The sequence below is a fragment of the Cucurbita pepo genome, chromosome 15, assembly GCF_057944985.1.
Source record: "Cucurbita pepo subsp. pepo isolate OVF chromosome 15, ASM5794498v1, whole genome shotgun sequence".
NCBI lineage: Eukaryota > Viridiplantae > Streptophyta > Magnoliopsida > Cucurbitales > Cucurbitaceae > Cucurbita > Cucurbita pepo.
The window spans coordinates 12,273,421-12,295,595 of NC_141812.1; the positions used below are offsets into that span (position 1 = coordinate 12,273,421).

At 37.4% G+C, this 22,175-nt stretch overlaps 3 protein-coding genes across 5 annotated transcripts; all 3 read left to right on the forward strand.

The window, feature by feature from the left end:
• The first annotated feature begins 46 nt into the window (after positions 1 to 46).
• Positions 47 to 9,862, forward strand: LOC111811417 (uncharacterized protein At5g08430). Of its 2 annotated transcripts, XM_023698255.2 has the most exons (8): positions 57 to 229; positions 421 to 845; positions 1,103 to 1,215; positions 5,293 to 5,352; positions 6,677 to 6,727; positions 7,231 to 7,301; positions 8,852 to 9,150; positions 9,325 to 9,862. In XM_023698255.2, exons 2-8 carry the CDS (start codon positions 500 to 502, stop codon positions 9,711 to 9,713), a joined length of 1,329 nt encoding a protein of 442 aa, XP_023554023.1. In that variant the 5' UTR covers positions 57 to 229; positions 421 to 499; the 3' UTR covers positions 9,714 to 9,862. The 2 variants fall into 2 exon arrangements, with proteins under 2 accessions (XP_023554021.1, XP_023554023.1); XM_023698253.2 differs by having other exon boundaries at positions 47 to 845.
• A 185-nt stretch (positions 9,863 to 10,047) lies between these two features.
• Positions 10,048 to 18,587, forward strand: LOC111811183 (uncharacterized). Of its 2 annotated transcripts, XM_023697937.2 has the most exons (8): positions 10,048 to 10,425; positions 10,516 to 10,568; positions 11,959 to 12,018; positions 12,127 to 12,204; positions 13,121 to 13,250; positions 14,707 to 14,759; positions 15,296 to 15,475; positions 18,041 to 18,587. In XM_023697937.2, exons 1-8 carry the CDS (start codon positions 10,125 to 10,127, stop codon positions 18,185 to 18,187), a joined length of 1,002 nt encoding a protein of 333 aa, XP_023553705.1. In that variant the 5' UTR covers positions 10,048 to 10,124; the 3' UTR covers positions 18,188 to 18,587. The 2 variants fall into 2 exon arrangements, with proteins under 2 accessions (XP_023553705.1, XP_023553706.1); XM_023697938.2 differs by lacking the exons at positions 10,048 to 10,425; positions 10,516 to 10,568 and adding an exon at positions 10,780 to 10,798.
• Positions 18,588 to 19,283: 696 nt separating this feature from the next.
• LOC111776289 (NAC domain-containing protein 76) lies at positions 19,284 to 21,268 on the forward strand. Its single transcript, XM_023655704.2, has 4 exons — positions 19,284 to 19,791; positions 19,880 to 20,072; positions 20,180 to 20,451; positions 20,610 to 21,268. Exons 2-4 carry the CDS (start codon positions 19,901 to 19,903, stop codon positions 21,108 to 21,110), a joined length of 945 nt encoding a protein of 314 aa, XP_023511472.2. The 5' UTR covers positions 19,284 to 19,791; positions 19,880 to 19,900; the 3' UTR covers positions 21,111 to 21,268.
• Positions 21,269 to 22,175: the final 907 nt, after the last annotated feature.

The following is a 22,175-nucleotide window of genomic DNA, read 5'->3' on the forward strand; positions in this document are numbered from 1 at the left end:
TTATTAAAAAAAACAAAAAAAAACCCAAATATATGCGACTGAATTGTCAACGAAGTATTTCGTGTATACATTCGACAGAACCGGTGGGGTTCCATTGTTGTTTATGGAGAAGCTTGGAAGCTCCGCTGTCCTTGGGCGGGGATCAGTTTCTCTCTAGAATGACGAAGCTATCAACTATATAGGATGAAGAATGGATTCGCTCGAGTGGATCGAAAGTAGTAGACAGCAGGTATGTACTCCTGTAAGAATGAAAAGGAAAATTAGATCCAAGAAATATGAATTCGTTGGTTGGGGATCAAGACCACTTATTGAATTTCTTGAATCAATTGGTAAGGATACCAAAGAGAAGATTTCTCGACACGACGTTACCTCTCTTGTAAATGAATATGTCAGTATTAACAACCTTCTTCATCCTTCTAGAAAGAAACGAATCGTTTGCGATGATAGGCTCCATTCCATTTTCGGAAGGAAAACAATTGGCCGTATTAAAATCCATGACATGCTAGAGCCGCACTTTGCGGAGAATCAAGATGAATCAGATGATGACTTTTCTTACAGCTCTGACGAGACGGAGAATCTTTTAAATACCCTCAAACGGGAGAATGGTAAAACCCCAGGAAGAAAGCTCAGTCAGAAGACGAGAGTGCTGGTGAACCCAAATACTTCTTTTGCTGCCATGGTTCCTGGAAATATTAATCTTGTCTACTTGAGAAAGAGTTTAGTAGAGGATCTGGTTAAAGATCATGAAACCTTTGAGAGCAAGTTGATTGGTAGCTTTGTCAGGATTAGATCTGATCCCCATGACTATCTTCAGAAAAATACTCATCAGCTTGTGCAAGTTACAGGTAACCAACCTATCCTTTTTTATTCACGAGCAGGGAATACGCTAGCTAGAATAATTTATCTCTACAAGTATAAACTTCGTTGTAATCTTGTATACGTTTTATTTATATTCTTCATGGAGATAACTGCAAATTGTTGTTATGAAAACCATTGAAAGAATGTTACCGGAGTTAAATAGGTCCTACTATGTTGCTTACCGTCCAACCATATGTCATCTCAGATAATTAATTCAGTGATCTTATTTTTTGACCTTCTTTAGGGGTGAAGAAAGTTTCTATACCTGGTGATTTGGGTACAAGATTCCTTCTTCATGTTTCCAATGTGATGAAAGACGTCAGTATTTGCATGCTTTCAGATGAAAAGTTTTCTGAGGTAATTTCTCCACTGTCATTATTATTATTATTATAGATCAATATACTTCTTTTTTCCTTCAGTGTAATATAGAGTATGTATGGATTATACAGTGTAAACAAAACGATAAGATATTATTCTTCATAGAAGAAAAAGACTGTAAGAATTTGTATTGCTGACTAAAAATGATAGAATTTAAATGATCGTGATGTAAGAGGCTTTTGAGATTTTTAAACTTTTCTTGGGGTCTTTAGACCATTCTTTAGTTTTCTTATTCGTTCTTGTCATTCTTTCCATAGCTTGTTCTGCATTTACCTTTTACCCGTATAAGTGAAGCTTGTTTACCAAGAGTTTGATATGCTTTAGTTACGGGCTCTTTGAGGCTATAAACAACTGTCTTTTAGGTTGTAAGGGTATTTTGTTAAAATAAAATTCAAGAACTCTCCTTGAATTACTTTAGTTTGGTATCGAAGCCCCCATAAAATGGACATCCCATGGCTGGAAAGAAGGCTGCCAACTACCTCGGAGTTGACAAAGATCAATCTGGTTTAGAGTCTACATTCTACCCTTGCGCTATCCCTCTAACTTCAACTCAAGGCTTTCTGTCGGTTGAAGAAACCCTTGGAGGTACGCAACATGTAATTACTTCCATGGCGGTCCAACTAGAGAGAATCAAACTCAGATTGGGGCAATCATAGTTGAGATCATTAGTCAACTCCCATCAATCAATACAAGATCAAAGAAGGGTGATAGGAACCTTAGTCAACTCCATCTTTGAGTTTTAATGTTACTAACTTAACCTTCCTGAAAAGAAGGTTAAGTTAGTAACATTAAAACTCAAAGATGGAGAAGATGGAGCGTCCGCGTAGTGGGACCAACTCCCCAAGTCCAAAACAATAGGCGAGGTTTCAGGAAGAGAACTATCAAGACTTGACCAATAATGTTGAAGATCCTAAAAGAAAACTTCTTGTCAAATAACTACGAACATATCCTTTTTAATCAATATCATCACTGCAAGCAAGTGTCAAGAACGGTGGGAGATCATACCAAAGAATTCAACTGCCTAGGTGTTTGTTGTCACGGTCATGCTTGTCCAAGGTGTGTTGCCTATGACTGCATGCCCGTTCCAAATCCCTTTTACATGCTTTCATCTTAAATAAGCCTTTACTACTTCATGTTGTGTCCATACGGGGTGTATGATTGGTCTCCAAAATCATGACTACTCCCGCTAGGGCTAAAATGTCCCAAAATCATGTCTACGAGCATACACCGACATTGTCCACAAAGTTCAAATTTCTCACGGCTGACTTGTTCGTTGGGTTAGAACAAGTGCCACACAATTGCTGTCTCGTTGCCGCAAGAGTGCAATTGTGACAAGTGGTATCAGAGCCAAGTCGGCTCCTTGGAAAGTAGTACACAACCATGTTAGCTGCAAAACAACTTGACAAGTCACAGACTGATTGATTAGCTGAAATCGAAGAATAGTTACTCTGCATGAGTGAAGTTCTTGATGGAATGGGGCTTTTGGAATCTCACATGACTGAGATTGCCGCTAAAGTTGACAGGATCGATGAGATGGCAGGCCACCTTGAGGAAATGCCTGTTCGTGAATTAATGTCTAGCGTCGAGGCCCTAGAAGACAAGGCCACAACTTCTGGTGGCTTCGAGCATAGGGATAGCTCGACGGGCTTGGTTGCTCGAATGGAAGAACGCATCGAGGGCTTAGACGATGCCCAACAAGCGATCGTTAAGATGGTTTCAAATTTGTCTGAAGATTTGAGAGCAACCCTTGTAGTGGTCAGGGCTGAAGTGGCAGATCTAAGCGCCAAATTAAACCTCACCATGAGAGCGGTGGGGTACCAAACCCCAGCTTGGGGTGTAGTACAGTTTAACAAGATAAAGGTCCTGAAGCCCAAGCCCTTCTGTGGGTTCGAGATGACAAGACTCTAGAGAATTTTATCTTCGACCTCGAACAATACTTTTGAGCCACAAATATCGTGGCAGAAGAAGCGAAGGTCACGTTGGCAACAATGCATCTAACCGACGATGCTAAGTTGTGGTGGAGGTCCAAGTACATGGATATTCAAGAGGGTTGATGTACCGTGGACACTCAGGATAGCTTGAAACAAGAACTCTGCTCACAGTTCTTCCTAGAGAATGTCGAGATAATCGCAAGAAGGAAGTTAAAAGAGCTAAGGCATTCTGGTAGTATCCGAGACTACGTTAAGCAGTTTTCTAGGCTTATGTTAGATATTCGTGATATGTGTGAGATAAACAAAGTCTTCAGTTTTATTGAGGGGTTGAAGCTGTGGACGAAAATCAAGCTTTACGAACACAGAGTTCAAGACCTTTCCACGGCCTATGCTATCGCTGAACGATTATTCAATCTTAGTATCGATCAACCCCAAGAGATAGGGTGGAGCAGGAGTCCGCAAGTGATGGAAAAATGAAGGGCCGGTCAGAATCGTCGGCCACAACAATTTCAAGATGTAGAGAGAGTTTTGATCAAATTGAGGTTAGATCACCCCAAGGTCAAAACAACAAGAATAAAAAATTGGTGCGAAAATATTATGGACCAGTCAAAGTTATCCACAAGGTCAGAAAAGCATCATATAGGATCCAATTGCTCCTATGGATGCAGACTAGCCCTGTTGTCCACGTTAGTAACTTGAAATGTTACTATCTTGAATAAGAAGACGTCAAGCAGAAAGAGGTGACACATCCTCACACAAAGAAGAAAATTTTCAAGCGAAGAAAGTAGGAGAGACGCCGACAGAGAAGACGCCAACAGTCAACGAACTGAGAAGTGGTTTTCAACAGTTCCTTGTAGATTGGAAAAGACTCCTCATTGCTGAGATCTGCTGGTAGCGCGTCGAGGGACATAAAGTCAGCCTCAACCTACATCATTAAGTTCGCGAAGAGTCAGTTGATAGAGACGTCAACCAATTAAGTGGGAGAGGATGTTACGGTCATGTTTGTCCAAGGTGTGTTGCTTATGGCCGCATGTCGGATATCTTGATCATGCTTGTCTAGAACGTGTTGTCCATGGCAGCATGCCCGTTCCAAACCCCTTTGACATGCTTTCATCTTAGATGAACTCTTACTATTTCATGTTGCGTCAATACGGGGTGTATGACCGGTCACCAAAATCATTTCTACACCCGCGAGGGCTAAAATGCCCCAAAATGTACTATAGTGGGATGCGATTAGTCGTCAATTCTTCCTACTCTGAGTTATATGCTATTTAAATTGTGGTGTTTCTTTCTTGGTTATAGTCATATAATGTTGCTTTCTTCAATTTGTTCAAATTGTTTTCAAATGTATTTCCTCGCTAACGTTTTCTAAAACATTTCTCGCAAACATGACTCGAGGCTCAAGCATACACCGACATTGTCCGCGAAGTTCGAGTTTCTCATAGTTGACTTGTTCCTTGGGTTAGAACTAGTGCCGTACAATCGTTTTTCTGCTGCCGCAAGAGTGCGATTGTGACACTTGGCTCAACCTCAACCTCAAGCTTGCTGAAAGAGAATGGTAACTAATCACTTGAAATATCTCTGGACTAACGCAAGATATCTAAGAAAAGGTGGAATTCCAACCTTTAGTACGATTTACAGAGGCTGTATAATGGTCAAAAAAGATTGAAGAGCAATTGGATAAGAGAAAAAACCGCCAAAAAAGAAAATAATGGGAGGCAGTTAACGCATCTTAGACGTTTTCCTTTGCTTTCTCTTTCCTTAAGTCTACTGTTTGTAAGGTTTTTTATACATCATTTATACCTACCTAATAATAATAAATTACTGTTTCCTTTAGGAAAAAGTTGTTGCCCGTCGGTGTTAATTCTAGATTTTCTTTATTGAACAGGGTAGAATAACCCATCTATCTACTGTATATTAAATTGTCCCTACACGCATTGTAACTGAGAATCAGTGTTTCAACTTATTTATCATCAGAGGCTTTTTTCTCCTCCAAGCCAAAATTTACCCTTTATGTTTAATTGAAATGTTTTGGATAGGCATCTACTTGTACTTGTATGTGTTGCTTAGGAGTTATCCTATTATGATTATTACTGGAAGTTTAATTGCCATTGCTATGTTGCAGGAGGAATGCAAAGATCTGGATCTGAGAGTAAAAAGTGGTTTGGTTAAGAGATTAACTATTGTAAGTTTTTCTTTTGTCGCTCAGATGGTCCTTTGTTTCTCTAAATTGACAAAATTAGTTCTTTATTGCTAATTTCAATATGATAATTCGTGGAATTCCATTAAATAAGAAAAGTAGTGAATTTATCTTTATTGTTACCTAACATCTAAGAATTTATTTAGATTTAAGATTTATTGTTACGGATTTATTTGGATTTACTATTACCTAATATCTATGGATTTAGTTAGCCTTTTTGTATTATAAAAGACACATGTACCTAAAAAAAATTAAATAGGAAGAATAGCAAGATAATTTGCAATATGGTACCAGTGCTTTTCTATTCGGGAAAATCTGATTATAACCAAAACCCTTATCAGTATGTGAATCCTTTATCATTGACAATCATCCATCGTGATCAATTTTCTTTTGGAGCCTTCATAGCTGCCGTTAAGTTTCATTTGGAGCCTTCATAGCTGCCGTTAAGTTTCATTTGGAGCCTTAATTGCTGCCATCACCGAGATCAATTTTCGTAAGTGAGAGTCTTCAGGGGTATTTTGTATAATTTAATCAAAGATTAACTCCCCCAATCAAGGGTATTTTGTATAATTTAACTAAAGATTAACTCCCCGAATCATAATGAAGAATTTATGATGTTTTCTTCAAACATGACTTATTCATGAACACATTTTTTCACAAGCTTTTAATAATAAAAATAAAAATAAAACGGGAAGGGACATAAAAGACCAGCCCTATAGAAGGAGTCCAATCCTTACTTACACAGGACCTCTCAAATTCTTGAAAGTTTCTACATTTCCTCTCCAGCCAGTTGCTCCACAAAACAACAAAACAAGAATGCCATTGGATTCTGACCTTATAACCAGGGAGGATTCAAAGGAACTTCCTCCATGCTATAAAAGTATTTGGTGATCCAGTTGAGCTATGATCAATTTCCTGACCAGACAATTTGAGGGAGTCTAAAAGCTAATGGTTATTACTATTGGAGAAGGATATGAGCAACTGATCATCTTTAGTGTAAAAGAAATGCATTTTTCTCAAATGGTGGGTGGCCTACTCGTGTTATTGATTCTGTCAAGCATTTTAAAATTTTTGCTACGTTTTCGAACTTATTACCAACAACTCTTGTACAACTTAAATTCTTGTCAAGGTCTACAACATGTGAACGATGTAAAAGCATTGATGTGTACTGTTAATATGAAGTTCTTCTCTATCTTCTTCTGGTTGCATTTATGGTTCCCAAATCTAGTGTGGAGAACCTCTTTATTTCTCTCTTACCAGTTGTAGATCATTTCTCCTATTTACATGTGCTCATTTTTCTTTTTGGTAGGCAGAGGTTCAACAAAAAGTTGAGGCCTTGCATGTGGATATTACCAAGCATGTACGTATGATGATAACTCCAAATTTTTTCATTGCTCAGAAGGCAGGCTGCCTTGCATTTTTCTTTAGTTTTATTCCCTCTAGCAGTTTTTGTTATTTAAAATTTTATTTATCAGTGAACTTTCAATATATCGAATGATATCAAAAGGTAGACGAGTATATATAACACAAAGTTATGAAGGTCAAAATAGTAATTAGCTTTCAGTCATGAAAAATTTATGGATGTTTATGTCAGAAGGCTACATTCAGATATTAAGTCTTGAAATGTGAAGAGTAGACTGCATATGGTTATTACTAAAGTCCATTAAATCGAAAGCACGCTATGGTATATATATGCATCTGTAGTGGTATGCAAAAGTTTGTTCATGCCAACCATCATGCTCATCTGATGGAGTATTTCGATTTCTTTACTGCGCTGAATTCATGCTCATCTGATGGGAAGGATTTGCACATCTTTGTTTTCGTGACTTGGTCTGTCAACTCAGTGCTATGTTTCTGTTTCAGTGGCTTTCGAGAGAAATTTCTTTGCTGCAAAACCTCATTGATCAAGCGAATGAAAAGGGGTGGCGCAAGGAATATCCTTTTGTAATTTCTTTTTATTGTATGTTGTGTTTGCTTGAGTAGGATATTTCTCATATATTTCATACGAATGTACAACTATTAAAGGAAGAAAGGAACTAAAACAGGTAATAACCTAACGGTAACAAGGAATATAAGGATGAAAGCGAAGCATGACAAAGAAGGAAACAATAATAGAAGAGATACAAAAAAAATTAACAACAACAAACTTCTGCACTGAAACAAGAATCTGAGAACTTTTCATTGATATAATGAAAATTATACATTTCATTACTGAGTCAAACTCACTTTAGCTAGCAGATGCGTCGTATTTACTGTATCACAAGTGTTATTTTTTTCAATTGCTGCTATAATTAGATAATTATTATTGTTGATCGATAGGAGAGATTTGTTGTTTATTGCTCCTGCTTCCTCACATTTGAGCTCGTCAAGCCAACTTATCAATAGTTTGCAATGGATGTTAATGCCTATTTCCTCTCTAATTCTCTAATATGAGCTTTCTTCTTTACTTTACATCAATTCCGTATCATAGCATGATCCCCTTTCTCCTCTCAATTGTATTTTCAGTCATGTTAAACTGCATTGTTTCTTTCTGCTCAAACAATCAATCATTTAAAATTCAAGAGTAGATCTTATTATATGAAGTTCTTCAGGAATCAAGCTTATACAATTTAACATTGTAGTAAATTATCTGTATCTAAAATAATTTTAGTTGGTTCTAATGGTGGTTATAACATGTGCACTTCCTTCCCATTGCCCCTCATTGAGTCGGTAGACAACATGTTTATATAATGAGAGCATGCCTCTTCTTATTATGTAATAGTCTCAATCTATTTTCTAATTTGCTGATTACAAAAATATGCCTGTATCAGCTATAGAACGTATGCAGTTCCTCCCCATTGCCTCTCTTTAGACAACATTTTTATACGATGAGAGAATGTCTTTTCTCATTATGTAATAGTCTCAACCTATTTTCTAGTAAGCTGATTACAAAAGTATGCATGTGCCAGCTATAGAACGTTGCTTCTTGATGGCTATATTTCTGTTTCTATTTTGAGCCACTTGATTGACCCAAACATGCATTTTCCCCACAGTGGCTTAAACAACGAAGCATGTTTTTTTTAATTTATTTACCCTGGTGAAGGCCATCTTTACTGGAAATGGGCAACTGTAAGAAATTTGAGAAATAACCGCAAGATTATTAGAAACTGCTTCCCAAAGTCCTGGAGCTATAGGCTATAGATCTCTAAGAGAATTGATTGGGTGAATGGGATTATCTTTTGAAGTTCAGTTCAATGATTTATTATTTTTAGAACCTGTAATTTGGAATTTTTATTGATACAACTTTGGAGCTTTTTTTTTTTCTTTTTTGCCCCTTCTTCTGGTATTGGTATATCATTATCATCATCCCAGATTGTGCTTATCATTAGATTAGCATGCTTCGAAAAAGACCACATTCAGTAGCTTCTAATCTTTGTGACTCTTGGAAGTAAGATTGCCTAAAAGGCTAAAACAAAACAAATGAGCCTTAACTGACTTGATGTACGCTTGACCAATATTTGGAGAAAAAGCTGCTCCTTCAGACTGCAGAAGAACAGTCGCGCATTTTTCGTGAGATTCCACAAGTGATTGCAGATGAACCAGAATTTCAAGGCATTTATGGTAGTGCAAATCAAGGAGATAATGTCACTAATGAAGGAGATGAAACCAAATTGCAGGTGAGAAGGGAGGTTTCAGATGATACAAATCAAGGAGAAATTGTATTTGGTTCAAACCCAAATGTTGATATTTATGTTGCAGAAAACCGAACTGCAGCTTCGATGTCCAACGTGGAAGAATTTGCAGGTTTGTCATCTTTATTTATGATTCGGCCTTAAATTTTGTGTGAAGGTTTTGATATCGCATCTAGTTGATATTGGAAGAGAAATTGTATTTGGTTCAAACCCAAATGTTGATATTGGAAGTACACTAGGTAGATGACATGTGAACTGATTGCTTTCTATTATGTTATTGTTGCAGAATGTAGACGAAGTGTTCTTGATGAAGAACAGCCCCCACAACCAGTAGAATCTACGTGTAATAGTAGCTTGAATGAGACAGAACTTATAAATGAGGTGGATAAAGGCTGGCTAGCGAATGAGCAGATTAAAGAATCTCGAGTGATAAATTTGAGCGACGACGACGAACTACCAAGGGGTGAAGAGCTTGATTGGAATAGCACACTAAGAAGCTTGATTTGGTATTATTTAGATCCTCAGGGGGACGTTCAAGGGCCCTTTTGTCTTGGGTCGTTGAAGAACTGGAAGGATGCCGACTATTTTCCTCCAGATTTCAAGGTGTGGAAGATGGGTCAGACTCAAGATCAAGCTGTTTTATTGAGCGACATTCTTTCCCACTTCCTTTCATAACTACTAATACTGCTACATTTTTATTTCAAATGGAAGCATTACATGGATGGGTAAGCTTCCTAACTGTCTTGATGCGTAACGTTTAATGGAACTGTGTTGAGGACATCAATCTAGATATCTATTCTTAGCCTCCTTTGGGATTTTGGAAATCTTAAAATGTTTTTACATTTATTTCGTTGCTTCCTCATATTTAATTTCATATACATTATATTTCTTACTTTTTACATAATTTTATTTTTACATGGGGGAGAGAGAATAAAATTATGAAATAATAATTTAGCTTTATTGATACAAATGTTTATAATACATTTCAACCCCCAACCTGATTTATTGATACAAAATATAATTTTTTTTATTATTCGTGGTTAAATATATACATGAAAGCACGGAGTCGGATAGAGCAGGAAGGAAATGGCATACGCACTTGCTCCTCAAATTTACGCACGTCCATGGAGTTTCGGAGTTGTAAATATATGTCTTAGTAGGCGTTACCTATGTAGTTCACTAAACTTCACCAAAATTCAGAGCGATTTTCGATATTCCTCCGTCGGAAAATTGACAAGGGCCACTGGTGATCCCAGCTTCCGGAGCGTTGAGGAAGGAGTGGAAGAAAAAGAAGAATTTCAAGTGTTGACCGCTACAACTAGCTACTACAATGACATTGTTATTGTAGACACTCCCCAATCCAGAATGCTACTTCTCGATTCTTCTAGTACTACTTTTCGTTTCTCCCTTATCTTCAATTTTTATCCTCTAAAAGGGAATTCAGACCTTCTAAACTGTGCCGCCATTGTTGACGCAGATAATGTGCACAGCATTCTTTACAAGGAGCAGATTTGGACAGGTTCTTACTGGGTCAGTAAACTCGCTCTCTTCTATTCCCTCACCAATACGGATGCACCAACGTAAAAGGATATTATCTTCAACTAAAAAGAAACTATAAATTTTGTAACCTTCTCTTTCCGTTCCTTTCTAATTTTTTTGTATCGTCTGGAGTCCCTCTTCAATTTTTCCATGGCTGCTGAATTTGGTGCTCTTTCTCTCTTTACTCAATGGCTATACATCATAATAAATGACTATACATGGTAAATGGTCATAGTAAACTGAACTATATATCCTTTTAGGTAGTGCTTTGAAGATGTACTGTATTTTTTGTATTATGTGAGAAGTCATCAATATAAACCTCTAGCTGATATTTCTCTTTGTATTTTCTCTCTCGTCCTTCGTGTTCTTTATCTAGATTGAGTGTGTGACTTGTGTGATACTAACCATTGGCATCAAGAGTTAGGAGATATTCACTGTGAAGATAGAAAGTTAAGAGCTAGGAGGGAAAGACTCCATTGGACCAGAGAACTTTCATCTGAGCTTTAAAAGAGCCAAATCCCAAGACATCCCTGTTCATTTCTTGACCATGAAAAGTTCTGGAATTTCTTTCAAACCAAAGTCTCCAGTTGGGAAAAACTCCATTGGAACGAAGGATTTTCGTCTGAGCTTTAAAATGAGGGCCTTCAATGAGTTGGAGGGCATCCAAAGTTTTGTTGGGCCAACACCACTGAATACTAAACAAACTAAACAGCCTATCCCAACAACTAGCAGCGAATGGGCACAAAAAGAAGATATGCATCAACGATTTCCCACTGTTTTGACAAAGAACACACCAATTGGGAGAAAGGATGGAATTTTGAAGAATTCTTTGGATTCTGAAACGAGTATTCAGCCTCTCAAAAGAGAAGATTCTGAAGAAAACCTTGACCTTTTTGGGGCACGTAGCTTGCCTATAATGTTTGATTTCTGGTTATTCAAAACTGCCTGCTTCACAATAAGCTTAGGAGAGAAATATATGATGAGGAAGAGCCATCATTTTCCAGCAGCCACACTTTCAAATCTTCCTTACTATTCGGTCTAAAGTTGTGCCGATGGTTTCCATTTTTTCTTGGATGCGAGTGTTGTTGGAACTTTCTTTCAAAGCCCCAAATGAGCTTCAATATTCTATCAGCCAAAAAATTATTTCAACATGAAATCATTGTAAAATCAGTAATATGTAGTCCCTTTATCCTTCTGTATTTTTTGTGTTTGTTGTAGTAATCAAAAGGGATTCTGTTTCAACATTCAATAATTTTTTTATATGCCTAAGTTATATTTCTTTGAGCTAAAAAAACGTTAATTTCCAATCATTTTCTACATTATTTTTTATATTATAAATTTATTCTTACTACGGAGGGCTCTGTATTTCTGCATCATGTAGGATGAGTTTGCTAGCTTGCCAGCTATAATTCCAGAAGGTCCAATTGCTATATTTGGATTGGTAAAACACTTCATTCTTCAATAATGACGTACCTTTCGAAAATAAATGTGAAACTTTTCTATACCAAATTACTGATTTCATGACTGAAATTTTATACTGTTTAAACAGGGAGGGGGGACTACTGCCCATTTGATGCTTGCTTCATGGCCCTCGTTGCAGCTTGAAGGTTGGGAGATTGATGGAATCGTAAGCTATATTTGGTTTCTTTACCTATCAGTCTCTGAAAATTCAGAAGTTGAGAAACAATATAGATTATTTCTACGTGACTTCCCATTCTTTTCTTTCCCCTTTGGGGTCGTTTCATGCACGGGAAAGACGGGAATAGGTATCCTTAAGTCATGTTTACTATTTGGCGTTGATATCTTAAACCACCAAAAATCATTTAAATAAAAATTTTGGATATAATTATAGCATGGAGATGAACAATTTTTCAAAAGTTATAGAGATTCATCTTCAGTAGAGTGGTGTTTTTCATTTAAAATTTGAAAGAGAAGTGTTTCTCTATTACCATATTTTCCACTTGAGCATTAGTCTCTTTTCATCTATTCAATAAAGATTTGCCTCTTGTTTAAAAAAGGAAGAAAAATGTTGAGAGATACTATTTCCCAAGGGGGAGAAAAGACAAACAAAAATGGACCCGGAACCAACGCGAAGTTGGGTGTCTGCTGTTATTTGGGACATGGTTGAGACAGACAATAGAATTTTAAGGGGCCTGAGAGACCTTCGTGTGAGATTTAATCTTGTATTTTGTTCAATAGTTTTTGTGACCAAATCCTTTTGTAATTATTCACTTGGTCTTATTTTGTTAGATTGGAGATATTTTTTTAGTTTCCTCCATTTCTAGTCAATGGAAATTTGAAACAATATACTGATTCTGGTTGCCTAGTGTGAAATTGCTTTTATAATAATTTTATTTTTCTTGAGTTCAATTGTATGTACGGATAGGGATCCAAATGTCTAACCTTTTGGTCAAAATTATAATGGTTTAGCCAGTTGAGTTATGTTTTAGTTGATATTTTTTGAATGATTACTTGAAAGTTAAAACTACATTTATCTTTCTATCTTCACTGTGACTTGAACACTTTGTTTCTTAACAATCCAGCTAATTGATAAAGCAAGAGACTTTTTCGGGCTATCTGATCTTGAGAAGCATTCTGATGATGGTGGGATACTTAACATTCACATCGGGGATGCCCTTGATCCATCGGCCAGAATCTCTGGGGGTTATGCTGGTAAAGTTCTACTTTTCGAGGTTCTTATGTAACAAACATGTAGTATATATGCTATCGTTTCTCCCTCATTTTATCGTTTTTTAACATAATTTTATCTGGAGAGAAGAGTTCCATGAAGAGGTTGAGCAGCAGACATTTAATTCCTCATCACTCAATAATCCATCCATTAAGATCAAATGCAACATTTTAGATACACTCACTTTCACCTCTCTCACCCATGTGGGATCCACAATAATTGTGAGAGGAGAACGAAGCATTCCTTATAAGTGTGTGAAAATCTCTCCCTAGCAGACGCGTTTAAAAATCGTGAGGTTGATGGCAACACGTAAGGAGCAAAGCGGACAATATTTGCTAGTAGTGAGCTTGGGTTGTTACAAATGGTATTAGATTTAGAATTGAGCGGTGTGTCAGCAAGGACGCTGGCCCCTAAGGGGGGTGGATTGTGAGATCCCACATCAGTTGGAGAGGGAAACGGAAACATTCTTTACAAGTGTGTGAAAATCTTTCTCTAGCAGACGCTTTTTAAAACCGTGAGGCGGACGGTCCATCGTTCAGTAGTTCAGGAATCCTGAGTTTCCTCTTGGGGTGCGATCCTTAATAGTCCACTGTTGGCCGAAGCGGACAATATCTGCTAGTGGTGGACTTGAACCATTACACAATAATGGGTGTGCAAACAGGCCATGGGAGTTGAAGCATGAATGCATATTCCTTCTGGTGTAACCAATTCTTGAAGAATTTTAGTACGATCAATTCTGAACCTCACAACAAATGGCTCCTTAATATAGGGAAAGCCAAAGACTGAGTTTGTCTAAAAACAAAACGCCCAACCAACTAATACGACCATACCCTTCAGTAAATCAGTTTACCCTCTGTAAAACAATAAAAACATAAAATATCCCGAAACAAAGAGAGTCAAACTACATCAATATTTTGTCATCTCATTAAGTAGTCGAACATCACCTCGCTACATGGGATCCTGAGAATTCAATCCTCTCCTTAGCCATAAATTCTTTAGTCATGCTGACAGTTGCTACTGCTAAAAAAATACAATTTTACAAGGAATATTTGACTACTTAATATTGAATTAATCTTACGCATACTAGATCCATAACAATCTTCTTCAATTTCAGTTTTGTATTACATCTTTTTATATTAACGAATTTCCTCTTTATTCTGTAGAGGAAACTAGAAGCTATACTTTTGTTCTATTTATGCTGACACAAGCATAGAGCCAGAAAATGTTCACAGGGAGGGGAAAAATTGTACATGAATTTTTTTATATGGGTAAATCTTTCTGTTTTGAAAATTTAGGGAGGGGGAAATTTAGGGAATACATTCTAAATCTTAGTTTTCTTTTATTATATTTTTTTTATCTAAGACAAATCAAGAGGGGAAAACTGCCCCCTTCTTTCCTCTTTTCTCCACCTTTGTGCTAATATGTATTTATAATATTCAGGAATTGTTATTGACTTGTTTTCTGATGGAGATATTTTGCCTCAGTTGCAACAGGTATGTACCTTGTGCATGTAGTTATGGCTTTTGTGTTAAATTTCTGTGTCCGAGTTGCAACTGTACTAATGATGTTCCTTGAATAGATGTTCTAATTTTTTTTTTTTAATTTCCGAGGCTGGTTTATAATTTTCTCGCCGGTGATTCATTTATTCTCCATACATTAGCATATGCTGGAATAGCCTAATTTTCTTCCTACTGATCTTTTGTCCAAAAATTTGGTTCAATCATTTTTTTTTTCCTTTACTGGTTTATGGATTTATATTTATATATTTATTACTTGTACGTTTTTCCAACTATTAGGATCGACCCCCGGTTCTTAAAATGTATTCACGTAGGAAGTGGAAGGGTGGGCTTTGGTGTAGCATGTGCGTGATGTGTGTTGTGAGGCCCATCTATGTGTTTGTTAGGAAGATGACATAAGTAGTAGGGTACTCAGTTGAGTATTAGAAGGTTGTGGTTGTGGATGAAGGTTTCGGAGTATTACAAGCAGTTTAATGATTGAAGTGAATCTTTTCATTTTATTTTTATAATAGGTTGGCAAGTGGTTGGAATTGAAAGACAGACTGATGGTTGGTGGTCGGCTCATGATTAACTGTGGAGGGAATGTAGTCAAAGTCACTGACAATGGTATCTGTAGTGAAGTATCCTCAACCGATTCCTTCCTGCCACGCAATTCGGTGATTCAGGCTCTTTCCGAAGCATTTCCTAAACAGGTAAGAAATAGTACTAAATTTTACTTCTATTTTTTAGTTAGATTCGTTTTATTTATTGGAGCTGAACTATAACTAGTTCCAATAGAAAAGTGAATGATAATTTTGTCTCCTCTCAAAAACTACACGGTTTCTGTCTTGAAACCTTAACCATACAAAAATAACCCTAGTCATCGGTGTCCATGCCCACTACTCTCTGTTGGCAATCTCTCCTAGGTCTATTTGTGGCTTTCTTCATTTATGTCAATCATTTATTATTTATGCTTTAGAAACACTAATCATGGTTCGTAGCTTGTGGTTCATAGTTGTTTTATCCGCCGTTGTGGCCAATATCATTGGTCGTCAGTCTCTTGGATCTTCCAAATCATTCTAGGATGAGGTATGGATCTTTTGTTTTTTTTAATCATTTGATAGAAAGATTCATTCTATTCACGAAAAGTAGGAGTACAACCAATATATATTGGATTCATCCTCAGAGCTAGTCACAACTCATGGTTTCATGATTGTCCACCACTCGTAACTAGTGTCACAACCATGCTATAAAGAGAGTAAGTTGTGACCCTCATGTAACGACAAGCAAAGAACTGATCCTAAAGAGACGCCCATCCGGCCATGCAAGGGCCAAGATAGATGAGTGTCATGTGCAACCGAGGAGGACGGTGCATCATCTAACTCACCAAAGAGATGTGCATTGAAGCCAAGCTGAGGCATAAGCAAGGAGGCAACGTTGTCAATTTGAGGGACAAAGATAGGCTTGATAAGGGTCGGTTAGGGCCCCGGACCTTAACCTCGAAAGTGGGGGTTCTGAAAGGAGTTTGGGCATGTGGCTCTAGAGTTAAGTCCGTCCATATGAAAGATGAAAGCTTGCCAAATTTTGTGTCAATCGGATACTGGACGAACGCTCCACGACACCGTATGACTATTTGCCAAAATCACGTCTACACCTACCAGATTGGAAATGCCTCAAAATGTACCTCAATAGGAGGCATGGTATCATCTTTCCACCACCCTGGGTCTTGTGGCCTAAACGAGCTATCCTGTGGTATATGCGTGTGTCACAGTGATGGAGAACATTGCAAGACGAGTGTCTCGAGCGACTTTCTTTGAAATGGATCTTTAAGAATGGTGTTAAACGGCATAGGTTTACCGACATTGCGCCCCAGCCAATGTGTCAGAGGTTGGTATATGCATCCGCTAGTGGGTATGGAGTCCTTAAATGGTATGGCATGGACATGGGAGGGTCCAATGCCTCAATAGAATCCAGATGGATGGATGTTAGGGATGCCCTGATGTTTCGAATGACACATGGGTCCGTTCTCGATGAGCATGACGGTGCAAGCTAAGTTGGCCGATGACATCCTGGGACTTGGGATGACATCAAGACATGATGACCGTGTTAATTGGGAACCAAAAGGACAAGATGAGATGCGAAGTTGCATATAAGAGACCTTGGCCCTTAGTAGAGGCAAGGTCGAACCAGATGACTTAGCCTAACGTAGAGGCAAGTTGGTTGGGTTGTAGAAGATTGAACATGCACGTACAAGTGGCATGTGTGGTTGAACACGTTTAGATTCTGCATGAGTTGTGTTTGTTGGCGAAGACAAACCTCACCTAAGGTTTGACAAAGCCACAAAGTCAAGCGAAAAATGAATATGAGGCTTGGACTTTCCTCAAAACTTGTCATGACGTGTCAAGATCACAATGTCGCACAGTTAAAAATGTACGACCGTGACACTTAGCCACACGCATCTGATTTTTTCCAGGGTCAAGTAGATCATACCATTTTCCATAGACACTAGAAATGATAAGATGATTGTTTTAATAATGTATGTTGGTGACATCATCCTAGTAGTTTATGATGAGGCTAGACTAAATAGTTTGGAGAAAAAACTAGCAAACGAATTACAAATCAAAGACTTGGAGTTTTGAAGAGTTTCTTAGGGATGGAATTGCTACATCAAAAAAGATATTCTTGTCGATAAAAAATAAATAAGTAAATTATTGATTTGCTTAAAGAGACCAGCTTACTTGGTTATAGAACAACAAGAACTTCTATTGAATCAAATTTAAAGCCGCAAGATGCAACGAAGAAGGGTGAAAGACGAGGAAAATATGGAACTACTTTTTATTTATCTTGCACTCATCTACACATTGGTTTTGCAATTATTATGGCAATCAATTACATGCGTACTCTAGGACGAACTCACTTTGAAGCAATTTACAAAGACATTGTGTTTTAAGAAGCATGACCCATTTAATGAAATTTACATTGATACTGATTGGTAGATAGAATATCTACTTCTGCTTATTGCTCATTTGTTGAAGGATCTACTTACCCAACGTAGCAAAAATAAAAAGTATGGTAGCTAGAATCAATGATGAAGTGGAATTCAAGGCTTTATTCATGATAATTGTGAGGGTATATGGATAAGAAAATTGAATCCATATGGAATTTTCTTCAGTTAGTATGGTTTCATAATCATTTGGTACTTTGCAGTTAGAAATGTGGATACATATACGATTGCCCTGTGGTAGTTAACAATTTCACCTTATACTTGTTAATTGCAGTTGTGTTGGAAAAAACTGCCCAAAGAGAAGGGTGAGAATTATGTTGCTCTGACTGGACCATTTCCAGAATTGGAGTCCTGGTCCGCTGTTGTTCCGGAGCCTTTAAGAGCGAGTGTGAAGGAGTGGAGGCCCTATGAGCGCCTCTGATGATCTACAACCCGCTCTTTGATTTGATGGACGAAATTGGAGTGGAGGCCCTACTAGCTAATGTTCTTAATTGTTGAGTTACTGTTTCTTATATTATGTTTGTAGAAGTGATAAGAGCAAAATCATGGGGGAAGTCCAAATCCTGACCCCTCCACTGGTCAATGCTTTGCATTGCATGTGCTTAGAATGCACAATTCAAGGCCTCCGTTGCCTCAATCCATTGGGTTCAGACTCGAAGGGATTCCCACGCAATCACTTTCTGCTCCGGGTCAAAACGCCACGTACACCATTAATACTTAATCACCCTTCCCTTCCTTATAAAGAAAAAACACCTTTCTAGTTTGTCCTTTAGTGGCCGAAACCAAAAAGGATATATAAATATTCACTTTTATCAGGGTAACGTGGCAGAGACGGTGGTTAATGGTTCTAATTTTGTTTAAATTGTGCATGAAATGTGCTGGTTTAGTGGACCTACCTTCTACTATGACAGTGTATGGAACTACTACCTTCAATTATTATGTGTTATGAATTTATGATAGAAATAATTTATATAACTGATCAATTATCTCAAGCACAGGAGATTTAACAATTTTTACATGAAAAACCCTCCTCAAGGCCAGCCCAAACTAATATCTCTACAACAAGTTCTTTAATTGAGTTACAACCTAGAGAGGTGCAAACAAAGTATCACAATGGTTAGAAAAGAGAGATCCATTTAGATGGTTCTAAAAGCATGTGTACAATATCATACCACGGAAGAAATATGTGGAGGTCTGCTATCCTTTTCAATTGATATCATAGTCATGGTCTAAACCTAGCCAAAAATAAGAATAAAAAATTCTCAAATTCCAAACAAAAAGAAACTGATGAAGTCTCATTATGAATCCCTATATCAATCAAAAAGTACTCAAGCCCGTATAACTCTATCAACATTGCATTGGTAGATGTGTAGATAAAGTTTAATTTAAAATTTTACATTTTAGAGGTCATAATAACGGCCTCTTATTTTCTACCCATAGCTTTAAGATTTGAAATTGTTGTATAAAGTTGAAACATTTAGACAAAAGAAGGAGAAGAAAAAAAAAAAGGCTAATTATCAAAAAGTGGAACACCAAAACCAAAATTGTTATCCAAAAGGGTCTAAAGAATGGTATGTAAAAACTTTGTACTAAAAATTAACATATTTATTTAATTAAAAGATAGAGAAGCATAGAGGTAGGGAGGTGAAGAATTGTGGAAGAAAATGCCAATAAAAGTATTAAATTGAGAGTTGTGCAGATTTTGTTGATGTTTTTTGGGCGCAAGGTTCCCCATTCAACAGACATCTTACGAAAAGCCTGCTCATGCTCTAATCATATTCTTCTAATACCGTTCAATCCACCAAATAAAAGAAAATAAAATAATTCCATGCAAATTTTATAATAATTATTTATCCTTTATTTCTGTGCCCATCTTTGATCGGTTGTCAGTCAATCTTAACCTTTGCGCTAACGTTTCTTTCTCTCTCTCTCTCTATCCCTTTTTATATTCACGTCGTGCCGTTGAAGGCAACTTCTCAATACCAATCTGCAAAGGATAATTACTTTCTCTTCTTCCTCTCCCAGGTTTGCCCTTTCAAGCTTGCATTTAACTATTTGCTCCATTAATGCAAGCTTGTTATAACTGCTTGTTCATCATTTTCTGAATACACAGACAAAACCCCATCAAGGGACGATGATGCCCGAAAATGGCCAACACTTCAGTGTTCCTCCAGGCTTTAGGTTCCATCCAACAGACGAGGAGCTTCTTTATTACTACCTCAGGAAGAAGGTTTCCTACGAGGCCATTGAGCTTGATGTTATCAGAGAAGTGGATCTAAACAAACTGGAGCCTTGGGACCTCAAAGGTTGCCCATTCATTATTCTTCATACTTGCCAATTTATTAAGCTTTGATTTGACGAACAATGATTTTTTTTTTTTTTTTCTTTTTTTTTTTTCGGGGGGTGGGTTCAGATAAATGTAGAATTGGATCTGGGCACCAGAACGAGTGGTATTTCTTTAGCCATAAGGACAAGAAATACCCAACTGGAACTCGAACTAATAGAGCCACCAGTGCTGGATTCTGGAAGGCAACCGGGAGAGACAAAGGCATTCACATGGCCAATTCCAAGAGGATTGGCATGAGGAAGACACTCGTGTTCTATACCGGTCGTGCTCCTCATGGACAAAAGACTGATTGGATCATGCATGAATACCGGCTCGAAGATCAGGATCCCGAAATTCAGGTACTAATCGTCCTATTTCCTTCCTTATATTCAGCTATGTGGGCATTTAAATGTATTTTATGATTCAAATCCATATGTCAAAACACAAATAACTGAAGCTGAAGAAAGGGAGAGTTTTTTTTTTTTTTTAACTTATTAACTCACATTTTATTTGATAGACGCAGGAAGATGGGTGGGTGGTGTGCAGGGTTTTCAAGAAGAAAAGTCAGAAGGCAGAGGGCTTGGAGTACCATGCGCATACGAAGGTGGGGGGCAGTAGTTCTGGTTCCGCCGCCTTGATGGGTGCAGAAATAGGAGAGCCGAAAAGGCATAACCATACGCAGCAGCCATATAATGAGTATGGGTTGGATGGGTGCATGCAGCTGCCGCAGCTGTTTAGTCCGGACTCAGCAGTGGCAACACCCGTCTCCATAGAGTGTCCTCAAAATATGTGGAGGCTAAATTGCGGGGGTGTGCAACAGGAGCGGTTGAACACAGATTGGTCATTCTTGAGTAGGCTGCTTGCTTCGGATCACCAATCCCGTACCAAATCTGCGCTCCCAGATCAGCTTAGTGTGGGACACCCCAACTCCACAATGTTTCCATTTCCATTTCCATTTCCATTTCCCTACCCTTATCATCTTCCCTCCGCCGCCGACTTATTCAAATTCTCCAAGTAGGCCTACAGCTTTTCACTTTCTTAGTTTAACATTATGTGCAGTTTATTTAATACCCTACATCACTTCACCTATGCTATTTTTCCATTTTACTGTTCCTAACTCCGCACTTAATAATGGATTGCTTTTTAAACCTCAATTTCACACTCTTTATTAACAAAGCTATAAGAAGTGAATAATATCATATCGTTATTTCTAGTATATTATACTTTTAATTTACCTTTCTTAAAATATTTTTGAGGTTGCTGAAATGAAAAATATATGAAAATATAATCGAAAGTTTATAATCGAAAGTATATGAAAAAGATACTTTCATAAAATCATGTTTGAGTATGCTCTTACAAAATTCGAATAAATAATTAAGTTGGATCCAAAAATGTAGAGAAAATATCAAGATTTTAGAGTTGTCCCATGACCCCGTTTCTTCTCTTTTTACACTCTTGTGTCACGATTTTACCTTTACCTTTACCTTAAAATTATTTTAAAAACACGTTGAGTATTAGGGTGAGATATGGCAACAGTTATATAATGAATCAATCAAAATCGTGAAACTTGGTGGTTGATTACTCAAAACACACGAGATGTAATCTACTCATCAAGAACCATTTTCAAGAATCACTCGTTGATGGTTTGGTGCCCGACACACACATGAAACCTGAAACCCTTATCCATGTAATTGGGTGACCATCCTAAAATTTAAATTTGGAGAACTAAAAAAATAAAATAAGTAAATTAAGGAAAATTGAAACAAAAAAAAAAAAAAAAAAAAAAAAGGAGAAAAAAAGTGGGAAAAGGAACCTTTACAATGTTTGGGCTTAAGGTAGGCCCAAGGGAACAGGAAACTCCAAAAGATGGGCTGAAATGAGGAGGTACTGTGCAGAAACGTGGATATTCAAGACAAGGTTTGGTGCAGAAACGTGGATATTCAAGACAAGGTTTGGTGCAGCCACCGACTATTGAGGAATTAAAAATTTATTGATCGGTAAAGGATAAAAGGAGGAAAAAACAAATAATAATAAGTATTTTTATTAATTCGAAACTTAATACACAAAAGCGTGGGAGAGAAAA

Excerpts from the sequence above, each read along its gene's own strand:
- LOC111811417 (XM_023698253.2), top strand. The coding sequence starts at position 191 with ATGGATTCGCTCGAGTGGATCGAAAGTAGTAGACAGCAGGTATGTACT. Across the intron at positions 1,216-5,292 it reads CAGATGAAAAGTTTTCTGAG|GAGGAATGCAAAGATCTGGA; the intron begins GTAATTTCTCCA and ends GCTATGTTGCAG. Across the intron at positions 7,302-8,851 it reads GAAAAGGGGTGGCGCAAGGA|GCTTGACCAATATTTGGAGA; the intron begins ATATCCTTTTGT and ends GACTTGATGTAC.
- LOC111776289 (XM_023655704.2), top strand. The coding sequence starts at position 19,901 with ATGATGCCCGAAAATGGCCAACACTTCAGTGTTCCTCCAGGCTTTAGG. Across the intron at positions 20,073-20,179 it reads GGAGCCTTGGGACCTCAAAG|ATAAATGTAGAATTGGATCT; the intron begins GTTGCCCATTCA and ends GGGTGGGTTCAG. Across the intron at positions 20,452-20,609 it reads ATCAGGATCCCGAAATTCAG|ACGCAGGAAGATGGGTGGGT; the intron begins GTACTAATCGTC and ends TTTATTTGATAG.
- LOC111811183 (XM_023697937.2), top strand. The coding sequence starts at position 10,125 with ATGGCATACGCACTTGCTCCTCAAATTTACGCACGTCCATGGAGTTTC. Across the intron at positions 10,569-11,958 it reads TTTGGACAGGTTCTTACTGG|GATGAGTTTGCTAGCTTGCC; the intron begins GTCAGTAAACTC and ends TGCATCATGTAG. Across the intron at positions 15,476-18,040 it reads CCGAAGCATTTCCTAAACAG|TTGTGTTGGAAAAAACTGCC; the intron begins GTAAGAAATAGT and ends TGTTAATTGCAG.